A 13,493-nucleotide genomic window follows, 5' to 3' on the forward strand; every position below is an offset into this window, starting at 1 on the left:
ATGCAAGTTGGTGCAGCCACTTTGGAAAACAGTGTGGAGATTCCTCAAGAAATTAAAAATAGAGCTACCCTATGACCCTACAATTGTACTACTGGGTATTTACCCCAAAGATACTGCTGTAGTGAAAAGAAGGGCCATCTGTACCCCAATGTTCATAGCAACAATGGCCACAGTCACGAAACTGTGGGAAGAACCAAGATGCCCTTCAACAGATGAATGGATAAAGAAGATGTGGTCCATATTTGCAATAGAGTATTATGCCTCCATCAGAAAGGATGAATCTCCCACTTTTGTATCAACAAGGACGGGACTGGAAGAGATGATGCTGAGTAAAGTAAGTCAAGCAGAGAGAGTCAAGTATCATATAGTTTCACTTACTTGTGAAGCATAAGGAATAACACGGAGGACATTGGGAGATGGAGCAGAGAAGTGAGTTGGGGGAAATTGGAGGGGGAGAAAAACCATGAGAGACTGTGGACTCTGAGAAACAAACTGAGGGCTTTGGAGGGGAGGGAGGGAGGGGGTTGGGTGAGCCTGGTGGTGGGTATTATGGAGGGTATGTATTGCATGGAGCACTGGGTGTGGTGCATAAACAGTGAATTCTGGAACACTGAAAAGAAATAAAATGGGAAAAAAACAGCAAAGGTCACAATTTTAAAGAGAAAATTTAAATATATACATGGATATATGTGTGTATATATATATACATATATATGTATAACTATATGTGTGTGTGTCAAGTGAAGGTACTCCATGTATAAATGGAATAATAGGAATATAAAGGTTTTTTAACTATTAAAAATGGGAAGCATTTGGAAAGACAAGATTTAGCCCAGAGAAGGAAAGATGAAACAAAAGTAAATATCCACCACTACTAAGAAATGTAGGCTTGGTGTTCAGTGAACTAAACTGTCCAGTTTTGCCTGAGGTATGGTTCCTGGACTGTGTCTTAGATGTAAGAATAGGTAGAAAAAAATGGAGCAATGTCAATCTTTCATTCAAAATTAGTGACAGAACCAATAAAAAAATCACTATGATTTGGTATGTTATATGTAAGTTTCCCACAAAATGATGATCTACAACTGCCATTCACAGCAATATGTTGGAATTGCTGTTGCACAGAGATCAATCAATTCTATAGTTAATCAATGAATAGCAAATATTAATTAAATTCTTAGTGAAATCCAGATTTATGTTTAGACTCTATTTACACAGAAAGGCAATTACAATAGCCCTTGCCCAAAAGCAGCCTAAATGCCTACTGTTTACTTATACTAGCATACAGAGAAAAAACAAAACACAGGATACCAAAGATAAACTACACAGGTACAAAATCTGAATACATCTTGTTAATCATTACCTGAACCCTGCCTTCCTCTACCTCAAAATCTAGTACAGTTGCTGTGGAGCTCAATATTTTCTTACTTGTTTTTTTCTCCCTTAAATATACATAACATAGTTCCAAGCATGCTTGTTTATGATGATTTGTCCTGACTTAAGGCATTCCCTCTCATTGTGACTCAGGGACACCCCAAGGAGAACACGCATTGTACAATATGTTGTAGAGGGCTCCTTACCACATGTTCTCAACAGGCATTTCTTAGAAATTCTGGAAAAGGTAAGGATATATGATCTTAGAGTAAATATAAATAAATCACTAATGTGCCATGAAACTGTAGGACTGCAGGTGACCTTGAGAAGTCAAGTCAAGGCACAGGAGAATGGTTTTGAAATGTCAAAAGATACTGAGATGTAATCTTTGGCTTCTAGGAGTTGAAAATAGAAATGTGAAAGATATTTAAACAGCTAATACAACTTGCAGGAGAAGTATCAAATATAGGAGGGATATGCTATGATGAACATTGATAATTGCTCCAATATCAATAAGCAACTAATAATAGCATGGTACCCATAAAATTTGGGGGATGGAAGGACTTAATTCATAAGAAATAAGAATTAATCTCACATGTGTTACAGAAAATTGGCTGGGAATATCCTTGTTTGGTGGGGTGACTGATCATTTTGTTTTAACCAGTAGTGTTGATTTTTGTCCTGAAGTCCTATGTCACTGGAAAGTCCAATGTCTGGGGGAAAACCAAACTCTGATCACCACACTAGCGATTTCATTCTACCAAAATGTTTTAAATTTCCCACTACTAACATAATCACCATTTCAATAATCAAGGGAAAAAAGAACACAAGTTTCATTTAGTGTAATTTTTTTTTCTCATTTCCCACCTAAATTCTCCACCTTGTGCCTAAGCCTTTCTGATGGGTTCTCAACAGAGAAAGTGAGTAATACGACACTCTTTCCTGTGTGACGGTCCACCCACCAGCACAGGGCCAGAGTTCACTTACTTTTGCTGCAGCCCAGTGGATTGTTCACATCCAAATGACTTGCCCTGGGAACACAAGTATCACACTTGGATCCAGTGACAAATCGTTTACAGAAACACTGGCCCGTGACCAAGTGACAGGTTTCATTCAAGGCTCCTGAGAGATGACAATTGCAAGGCTGACATCTGAAAACAAGACAAATAAACCATCAAAGAGAATAATGTTTTGATTAATAATTCATAGTATAAGTTACATCTATCAATAACATTGTGAAATAAGATGGCCTGTTTTAGCCAATATATTGAAAAAGAACACTTGAGCGAAACAAATAAACAAACACAACATCAAACAAGAAAAAGATTCTTTAACAAAATGTTGCTTACAATAAAATCTCCATGAAGCCTTGCCTTTGTAAACTAATTGATGGCAAAAAAAAAAAAAAAGAGTATCATTTTGCTGTTTTCATGCCACGATACATCTCATGGATTAGTTGTTCAATTAAGAATACTGTAAATTTTGGTTTCTCACAAAAGCATTTACTCTGATAACTAAAAATTTAGATTTGGTACCCAAAAATCATCCTTCTAAGTATCTATCAAGCTCTGAAGTAGAACATTGGGTGTGATTACCATGGATCTCCCTAAAAATCTTGAAACTCTATATTTTTCATTTTATAAAGACTATATTTCACTAAGAGAAGAGTTTGCGGAAGACATGTTCCACTACTGTCCGTGCCTTAATCTAGGTTATATTTCATTTTCTATTTTATGAACTAAACTCATTTATCCAGAATGGTTGGAGAATAGAGAATTATTCTGATTTATGAAAAGATGTTAATGATATAAATATAATGAGAAAACTTCATTCCAACTTAAATTTCTTGGACCTAAAGTTGCTTGTAAAAATCACTGGTCTGGCATTTTGCCATGATAAAATCCAAAACCTGTTTCCTCTGGGTAAGTTATTCAAATTCTTAGCATATGCCAATGTCATTGATCAGGATAAGCAATTTTGCCACCATGTGCAAAAAGAGCACATGGAAAAAGACAACGCACCTGTAAACAGGAACTTTCTATGTGGTACATTTAAAACAACATTAAATGGATTCACCTTCTTTTCTAATAAAGATGCTGGATGGATAGTTTCTTCATCCCCCTGCAACTTCTACAGTGTGATCTCTTGGGTAATCATTCAACACCCTTAAAAAGGCTGATAAAAGCTAAGGACTGCTAAATAAACTGCAAATTTGTTTTATGGACTAATATCCCCTTGGGAATAAATAAAGTACAGTTTCTCTTGAAAACTACTATACTGTAGTTTGCCCTTTTTATGTCAGGATAAAAGGACATTTCCCTCCTACAAATAACTATATTAAGTCCTTTAAGTATAGACATGCATCAGAACTCCATTTCAAATAGATGTTTTATTTAGGCTACTTAAGTATCAGTGCTGAAGAAAATTATGCACTGAAATTAAAATGGAATTATAGAAGCAACAAAGTATTTGATTTGCTCTTAATTTCATTATGTGCCATTACTTAGAGTATATTGTTTGTAGGCTTTTAATGTAATATTCGTAAGCATAAACAATAAGAGGCAAGCTTCTCCCAATGCATATATATATCACCACACCACTCATGAATAAGTGTCTCTTGAGTATTTCAGTTTTTATTACCATTCACTCATGAGACAATCACACTTATTTTACATACAGTACATTTAGAGTAATAGTTTCCAGTGTATAACATAATTCCTTTCCTTGATGTAGTTCTATTTTCTTCCAGCTAGCTGCTACACGCTTAACTCCAAGTCGGCTCTGTCAATATCCATGGGATATTAAGTTCTGAATCCAAATGGAATAAATAAATCGCTTCTGAAAGCATGCAATGTTTTGAGTAATTAAATGTGACTCTTCCTGATTTTATAGTCTCTTATCCCAGCTGTTGTTATATCTAACTTATCTGACTTGTTATAATTGCTTGACTTCAGTGAGAGAGAATTTACCTGAACCAAGTTCATAGGAGACTTTTCTGAATATTACAGTTTGTTTCTAGTGCAAAGGACACAAGGGATAATTTTGTAATTAAGGTTTAAGTAAAATGATTCCTATAAATTTCTCAGCCACTCAAATATAATTTTAAACATTTCCAAGACTCTTTAGCAGATAAGCTACAAGTTTGATGTCATTTTATAAGTTATCCTTTCTCAAGAGCACCTCCTAAATGAAATATATTTCACATTTATTAAAACAAAATTATACATAATAAAGGAGAAGACATTTTAAGCTTAGAAAGAGAAACACCAAACTAAGATGAATTGTGATATTGATTTTGTCAGGATAAATGGTTTTTGTAATATTAATATAAAGAAACCTTTATTACACTGACTCTCCTGGTACAGTCAGAGCTTCTCCCGCAATCTGTTTAAAATCTTCATTTTTCATCCTTATGGGAAAACCTCACTTGCTAAATGGATTTCATAAAGAGTAATCTGTCAAGATTTATATAGATAAACAATTTGTGATGTTTATTGACCAGTTCATTATGGTAAACAAAACAGGAGTAAAGCATCACTAATCTCTGCCAGCACTCTGCTATTATAGTTCTGTTTGGGCCCTTCTGTAACTCGGTGTTTACTGAGTACAATGGGAAAGAAGCTAATTGGCTTCTGTCTCTTAAATCACAAACCTCATACATTTTCCTTTCCATGGAATGTAGTCCAGTTGTGCAAATTGTAAGAGAAAGAGCTATTCTGCTTATTATTATTGTAAAACATCACTATTAATGAAGGAGTATGTTTCAGTGATACATTTCGTTGTCAGAAGCTTCATCATCTGAGGGAGAGCTACTGCAGGAGGTCTAAGGATGTATTCTGGGAAATAGATCACTTTACAGACATTTCTCTTTCAACACCTCTCTTCTACTCGGGGCCTCAATTCATGAGTATCATCAAATTTATTTAAACATATCGATTGACATAAATAATATTCATTGAGGTCCAATTATCTCCCAGAACTAGAAGAGACACTGAGGACTTTTATTCCTTAAAAAGGAATAAGATAGAGTTGTCCCTGTCTTCAAAGAGCTCAGAGTCAAGTGAGACATATAAAATACAGCATTTATAAAGATGTGTGAAAATTCTTTGTGGGCATAGAAAAGGAAAACTACTTGGTATCATGGAATGGGACAGCAGAAAGAATATTAAGGAGGAATCTTGGGGGGGCGCCTGGGTAGCTCAGTCAGTTAAGCATCAATTCCTGATTTTGGCCCATGTCATGATCTCAGGGTCTTGGGATCAAGTCCTTATGGGACTCTGCACTCATGGGGAGTCTGCTTAAGGATTTGCTCTCTCCCTCTGCCCCCACCAAATAAATAATTAAATGTTTTTTTAAAAAAGGAATTTTAGAAATGTTTGGCTGAATATTAAAAGTTAAGCAGGAATATGCTAGTCAAGTCAGAGAGGGAGAAAGGAGAGAGAGAGAAATAAGAAACATCAGGAGAGGGTATGAGATTATATGCAATTCAAAAAGTTGGATATAAATTCACAATACATAGGAGTAACAGACAACGTTAAACAGGAAAGGTAAGCAGAGGCAAGATATTCTGAGGTTATGTGAAATGCTGATGTGACAATGGTAAGCCACTACAGAAAGGAGCATAGTGTTACTTACGTTGAGTAAGTAACATCAGTAGGATGAGGTAGACAAATTGAAAAGAGAAGCAAAGATGGTCATGGAGTTATTTCCTGTTTTCTAATTTGCTGGAAGTTAGGTGATGGGGACACCACTCAACATAAAAAAAAAAATGGATGAGGAAGAAATCTTAAATTGCTGAGGGAATTTAGACAAGGATTATGAATGATTATTAATGAGTAAAACAGAAAGAAGCTTTAAAGGGAGTTGGAGAAATTGGACCAAGAGTTTTCTTTCCTCAGTCTCTAGCACAAAGCCTAGCACACAGTAAAGTTCCAATAAATATTGTTGGGTGAATAAATGAACAAATAAAGCACTAGGAAAGCTTTAGATTCAGAATAGGACATCACAGATAAATCAAATGTGACATGTAGCTTGAGGACAATATAGCTCTTTTGAGCCCTTTTTGATCAGCTTATCTGCTCCCCTAGCTAACCTGTCCGCCAGGGAAGGGACAGCTTTCTTCAAGATTGACCTCTGCTAGGCTTAGCTTGACACGCTAAGGCCAGCAGAGTTCTCAGTTCAGTCCTCTTGTTTAGGATCTCGTGACTGCCCTAGAGAGGAGTTTGGTTTCCTCCTGGTTAAGATTGTGTCTCCTCTCTGCAGTAGAAGTACATCTCACTGAGGTTCCTAGGTTTGCTTTCATCACAGCCTATGAATAGCATTGGATTCTCTGGAACTGGGATCAGAATTATAGGAAAGGAATTTGGGGTTTGAAAATCCTCTTTAGGTGAACTGAAAGCCATACACACGGCTTATCGGAGAGGAAGTGAGAATAGTATCATCTCATCTAGAAGGGAGTAGGTAAAGGAGGAGTAATGCAGTCCCCCCTTTGAAGTGAAGCCTTTCCAGGCCCAAATAAAGGGGCTCAGCAGGACTAAATCTGGGAGGTCTCTTGCATCCAGGCAACAATGACATGTGAGTCCAGGGGGATGTGATTTCTGTCATTTAGAGAAGAGGCTGCTTAGCAAGATTCTGCACCTGAGACCCTACCATTCTCCCCTTTATTGACACTCTACCTAGTCCCACATATTGGTAACCAAAACCAAATATTTAAAAGAAATAAAATCTCAGAAGTATCACAATATTAACAATATCACATGTGTTTATGTCTAGAAGAAACCCTCATATCACTCTTTTGAACCTCCACATTACAGTGACGTAGTAACTTTGAGGTATGATAACAGATTCAAATTCTTAGTGTTTTCAGATAGAAGAGAGATTACACTTATTCTCTGTGGTCCCAGAAGGCAGAACTAAAACTAGGTAAAAAAAGCCACAGGGATGAAATGATCTTTCTCAGAATTGTCTGAAACAAACACAAGTTGCTTCATGAGACAGAGGTTCTTTTTATTTCCATGGTTTCAAGCAGAAACTGAGTGACTAGTTATTCTGAAAAGGTGATTTGTGCAGAAAAATGGATAGGGCAGAGTTTAACCAAAATTACTTTAAGGTTCTTTCCAAGTCTAAAAAGCTATGGTTTATGAGGCTTAGTGGAAATAAGCAACTTGCCCAAGGTGACAGTGAATCTGGTTACAGGGTCAGCAATCTTTATCTATAAAGGAACAGAGAATAAATATTTTAGGCTTTTTGGGCCATTAGACCTCTGCTATAGCAGTATGCATGCATGCATAAACAATACATAAGGAATGAATATTGCTGTGTTCTAATAAAACTTTATTTCCACAAAGAGATGGCAGGTTGGATGTAGCCTGCAGGCCATAGTTTGTTGAACTCTGGTACAGTAGGTTAAATTATGACCCCTGAACAATCTCCAAGTCCTAATAGCTGGAACTTGTGAATATGTGACACCTTACTTGGCAAAAGGAACTTGCAGATGGGATTAAGTTAAGAATCCTTAGATGAAAAAATTATCCTGGATTATCCAAAAATGTTCAGTGTAATCACATGATGATAGGAAGAAGTAGGAAGGTGAAAGTCAAGAGTGAAAAATTGGAAGGACATAAGCAGAGGTCAGAAAACAGAGAAAACTTTATTCTGCTGGTCTTGAACATGAAGGAAGGAGCCGTGAGCTAAGGAATGTAGGTGGCCTTTCAAACTAGGAAAAGCAAAAAAATGAATTTTTTTCCTAGATTACCCAAAAGAAACATAGGTCTGCTCACCCTTGAGTTTAGCCTGATAAATTTCTTTAGGACTTTTGACCTCCAGAACTGTGAGAAAATAGATTCACATCATTTTAAGCTACTAAATTTGTAGTAATTTATTATAGCAATAATAGGAGCCTAATATGCCTGGTCGAGAGGAGAAGCAAAAAACTGGAACACAGACATCCTGAAGCCCAACACTGAGTTACTGTTATTACACCACATTGAACAAATGCTACTAATTCACAAAAATGGACATTTCTTAGAGAATCATACAGAATCTATAGGAAAGAAGAATATATTGTTTAGTGGTCATGGGAGATTGTAGAAATGATCACAATTCTTTACCCCTCTCTTTATGTAGGTCCTTTAAACCAACTGCACAATTCCATCATCCAAAAGTAGAATCTGTTTCCCCATTCCTGAATATGGGCTGATGTATGACTGACTTTGGCCAATAGAATAAGGTAAAGGTAACAAATGTGACAGTCTTGAATGTAAGGCTCAAGGGTTTGGCTCTCTTTCTGGGAAATCTGCCTCTACTTTGTATGGCTAGATCGCTAGATGATGAGAAGTATATATCCCTTTCACTCTTATCACCCTGGAAAAGCACCAGCTGTCTAATGAAGAGTCATCCTGGAGCACGAATCTGTGAGGCACGTTCCCCAGTATTCCCGCACCACGAACAGACATAAGTTGCCAAGTAAATTATCTGCTTTCATTTGAAGCCGTTGATCTGGTTCTCAAAGAAAGACCAATAGAGATCAATTGGAAATACACATGTGAAAAGAGTAACAGACCAGATCTATAATTCAGTGTTCAAATGGAGACTGTTTGCAGTAAAACCAAAAATAATGTGGTCATAGAAGAATTTTAATTTACTGTATGTTTTAGGTCTGTGAACCTTTAGATTCTCTGACCAGCCCAGATCCCAGTTTCCCACTCTCTGAGGAAAATTAAAGTTTGGTGTGTGTCAGCTGGTAAGAGACCAGTAGAGGCACTTCCAGGTCCTAGGTTTTTGAGGCTCAAAAAGACAAAACACAACTAATGAATAGAAAGAGAAGAAGTCATTAGAGGAGAAACTTTGGGGGAATCTGGTGTGTTAGTGGTATTTAAGAGTGTTGTACCAGATTGCGGGCTAGATTAGGCTTGACCATGGGAAGGAAGAATTGTACTTACAGGTCAGGTTGGAGGGCAGTACCAGGGTGTACAGTGTGTCTAATATGGGTCTCAAGTACTAATTGAGATGAATTGCATGTGCCCATTTCTGTCTCATTGGTTTTGGTTTAGACAAATACGATATACTTCTTTTTTCTTTATTGATTTTTGAGTGGGCAGACTTTTTTTTTTTTTTGCTTCATTGTTTTCAATACTGATTAAATCATGTTTGCTTTATATGTCAGAGGTAAACAGAGATTTTTGCACTTGGATCAGCTTTCTAAAACCCATGTCCCCTTTTCGTGATAGGTAACTTTTGAAGAATGAACCACTTGGTTGAAAACAGGCAAATGTTTTTCCAGCCTGTTACTCTTGTATTTGGTGGGTTTTTGCTGTTCTTGCTGCAGTTTAGGTTGAGGACCTATTTTATTTCTTTTGCCCTTGGAAGTATATGAAAAGTCTAGGAAGTAAACCAAGGGGAAAATATAGGAAACATAAGTGTATACAATAAAACAAAACAAAACAAAGAAACGGAGATGAGCTGGGCTGATGTGTGAACTTCATGGAGGGTTAAATAAGGTCCCCTGACTATATAAATGGAGAAAGCAGAGGAGAAAGTCAATTTATTTTCTAAATCAAGAAGGAGATACAATGATACTTGCATCTTCTCCTTGCTTAACAATAAAATATTGACAATCTGTTGCAGAATTTTGGATATTAGTGAAAAATATATATATTTGTCAGTACCTGCCGTAATTCAAAATAGATTTGATTGATTTTAGTTGACTTTCTTTATTTAAAAAAAATAGTCATCAGGGCATCAATAGTTATTTTCCCATGCAATATGTCTATCTATTAAACTCTAAGTGAACATTTCCTTCAAGAAAAAAATTCCTTCTACTAAATGGAATCCCATAAATTTTAGTCATCTTTGTGCACATTTTCAAAATAGTCAGTGTTAGTATATATATACAATAACAAACAGAAGTCAACAAAGAGATTTCAATATCATTCAGGAAAGGAATGGAAAACATAAAAAGAATAAAATCCATTTTTATCTCTTCTCAATGATGAGCAAAAGTATAAACTCAAGCAATTCTCATTGCCACATTTTGAAATATCTTTCTCTATGACCTTCTGTGCTGGAAGATTTCTTCTCTAATGATTATCAACGTTAAAGTGAAAAGAGACAGTCGAACTCATCAGTGGAATATGAGGGTCAACTCAAAGCACAGGCATTCCATCTGATTGATTTAGCAGAGGACAAATCCTGCTGATTTCCTTCAGCCTCAAATGGTCATGGGAAGCTTTATTCTTTCTATTCATTTCAGAGAAGCTACATTATATATGGTAGCTCTTACTTCCAATAGCTCTTTCTAGTAGCAAGCTATGCTCAATATCAGAACCAATCTTGTCTAATCTGAGAGGATCCTGAGCCGCACTCACATATGGGTGGTATGACTTAAATTTAAATATTTATATCATTTCACCAATATTATAATGGCATGAGATGTCTCCAGACTTTTATTTTCATTTTGGGAGGAAATGAGGAAAGTAACATAAGGGAGAATTAGTTCTGTATTGGCTGTGTTAAGAAAGAGAGACATGCAAACTTAAACCCCAAAGAGATAGGTAACTATAGGTCTAGAGCTCATGGCAGAGATTGGAATAGATGACGATATACTGGGGATTTGTTTAAAAAGTGGCTGAAATCATAAACACAAATATGTAGATTGAATGAGCAGATTAACGAGGAGTAACCAGGAAAAGAGAAGACAAAGAGATAAGATCTTGGAGGCCAAAGAAAAAGCTAATTTTAAAAAATAGGGAAGACAATAAAATAATTGCTACATTGAAAAACCAGAAGTCATAAGAAGCAATCATAAATCGATTTTATTCTCCTCTTTCCCTGATCTTTTGAATATATATATCTTTGTCAATTATATCTCAATAAAGCTGAAGGGAAAAAATAGGCTAAATACAGGCAATAAAATGTCTAGTCCAGTATATTAGTTAATACTCCAATCTTCAAAGAATAGATATTTAAAGAACAAACTTCTCCCCTTTATTTCTAGCTAGGATGTAATGAAAACAGCAAGTCTACAACCAGAGAAGGTAGAGTTTTACTACTGCTCCTTTTATTACTTTCCTCTTCTCTCATGCATAGGCCTGTGGAGGGCTAGGAGCCCCCAAGACTAGCAAAACCCAAAGCAGGGTGCTTTCTCCCACAGTGTACAAACCTGACTCTTCCCTGGAGGCTGTACTCTTATGATTTCTTTATTGATCTCTCTCCCTCTATTAGATTAAACGATAAACTCCCTCTATTAGGTAACTCTTACCTATAATTTTAGAGAACTCAGATATATCTCTATTCCAACTGGTTGCTAACCAATTTTTTAACCCACCAGAATCCCATCTTTTTCTCTTCTTGGGGCTCTTTAGCTAAACTTTTGCGCAACTGTTAAGATAACCAACCCCATGTTTTCCCTCTTCCTTGTAGACCTTATCTAGTCATAACAAATACTATACTCCTTTCCTTACCTGAAAAACTTTGGGAGTATAAAATAATCAGAGAACTTCCCTAACAAATTGTCTCTCCTCATTCAGATCTTTTCAGGTCTAAGAAATGTATCAGTTCACTGGTCTCCTCAACTTTGGGAGACACATATCACCTTGCAATTCATCTAGTAAGAACCTCTCACTGAGAGGCACCAGTGACCCCTACTTTCTCCCTCCAGTGAAACCCTTCTCTCTAAGCTTATCTTTTCCTCAACCCATTTTTATCTACTTTAACTGGCTATCTTACTTTTTTTGATTTGGAAGAGTGTTTTAAGGGTCACCTACCTAGTTCTTTGCTGTCCACACTTTGCGAATTCTGCTAACACTTGCACTAAATATGGTGAGTGAGGAATTAATGAGAAGTAGGGAAAATGCAGAAGAAAAAGACTACTCTGTAAATGTTAGTAAGTGGCAGAAGAGTGAGAGAGTAGAGATCAACTTCCAGGGCTCACAGGAAAGGGCAGAGTCAAAAGAAGAGGCTTTGGGATGGGGATGAAGAGTCTATTTGTAGATAGTTATGATATAGCCAGGAGGGAGAGATTTAAGTTAAAATAAGGGGAGGATTTGATGGAGTAAAGTTCAGAGGGAGGAAGAAGGAGATAAAAAGGGGAGATAGAGAACAGAGCGAGGGAAGAAAAACATGAGGGGATACATCAAGGATAGGCCATATGTCATTAAGGGGAGGGGGTTTGGGAGAAGGGGGTGGGATTATGGACATTGGGGAGGGTATGTGCTTTGGTGAGTGCTGTGAAGTGTGTAAACCTGGTGACTCACAGACCTGTACCCCTGGGGATAAAAATACATGTTTATAAAAAATAAAAAATTATATTAAAGATTCAAAAAAAATTTTTTTTTTAATTTTTTTATGTTGTTTTTTTCGAAGACTAGATTTAAAATTGACAATGTTTGACAAAGTAGACAAGTTGGAGCTGGAGAGAAGATAATCTGGAGATAGTTAAGTCTGGTTCTGTCTGTTTAGCTTCTGAGGCAGAGGGCAAGATTGGCTGCAAGGACAAGGACTGAAGAGACTGGCAATAGTTTAAAGAGGGAGAGAAAGCACAAGGATGAGAAGCAAATACATGGCGGTATTTCCAGTCAACACAGACACTTGATTTTGAAGTCCTCCCAGGCTCAGGGCAGGAGCAAGTTCATCACCCCTGGAGCTGACCCACAGTGCAGCAGAAAGGAGAGCTTTTAATAGCACTCAGATTACTCAAGAGAGTCAAGATTGAGGTGGTTTTGGCTCAGAGTAGGCGTAAAGATGAGAAAGAGGAATGGGGATGATCAAGAACATTAGGTAGGGGTAATGGATGAGAGGTTTGAGAGAAGTTGGGAGCCAATTATGAGAAAATTTAGAGACAAGAGGACTGGAAAGTCGTGATGTATTCACAGAGTATCATTTCTGGGATTAGGAAGATGTGAGAAGTAAAGAAGTTCCAAGTGATCAAAAACAAACAAAACAAAAACCTGGTTATGTTCATGAAAATTGGTTGCTGGACAGTAATTAAATGAATGAGAGGTGAGGGGGGAACTCTGATAAAGTTCTCAGTGAATGGAAACTTGGAAGTCTCAAAAACTCCAGCCTACACTCAACCCTTTTATTTTACTGAGCTTTGCCTTCTTGATTTCCACCTCAGCACCTTC

The 13,493-nt window shown here is 36.8% G+C and overlaps 1 protein-coding gene across 1 annotated transcript in view; it reads right to left on the bottom strand.

Annotated features, from left to right (window-relative positions):
• The window catches only part of USH2A (usherin), a 673,955-nt gene that overhangs the window by 522,972 nt on the left and 137,490 nt on the right, over positions 1-13,493 (bottom strand). The window contains exon 14 of the mRNA XM_059413329.1: positions 2,359-2,522. Within this exon, the coding sequence (XP_059269312.1) occupies positions 2,359-2,522 (164 nt within the window). The remainder of the gene's footprint in view (positions 1-2,358; positions 2,523-13,493) is intronic.

This window comes from Mustela nigripes, chromosome 10 (assembly GCF_022355385.1).
Source record: "Mustela nigripes isolate SB6536 chromosome 10, MUSNIG.SB6536, whole genome shotgun sequence".
Lineage (NCBI taxonomy): Eukaryota > Metazoa > Chordata > Mammalia > Carnivora > Mustelidae > Mustela > Mustela nigripes.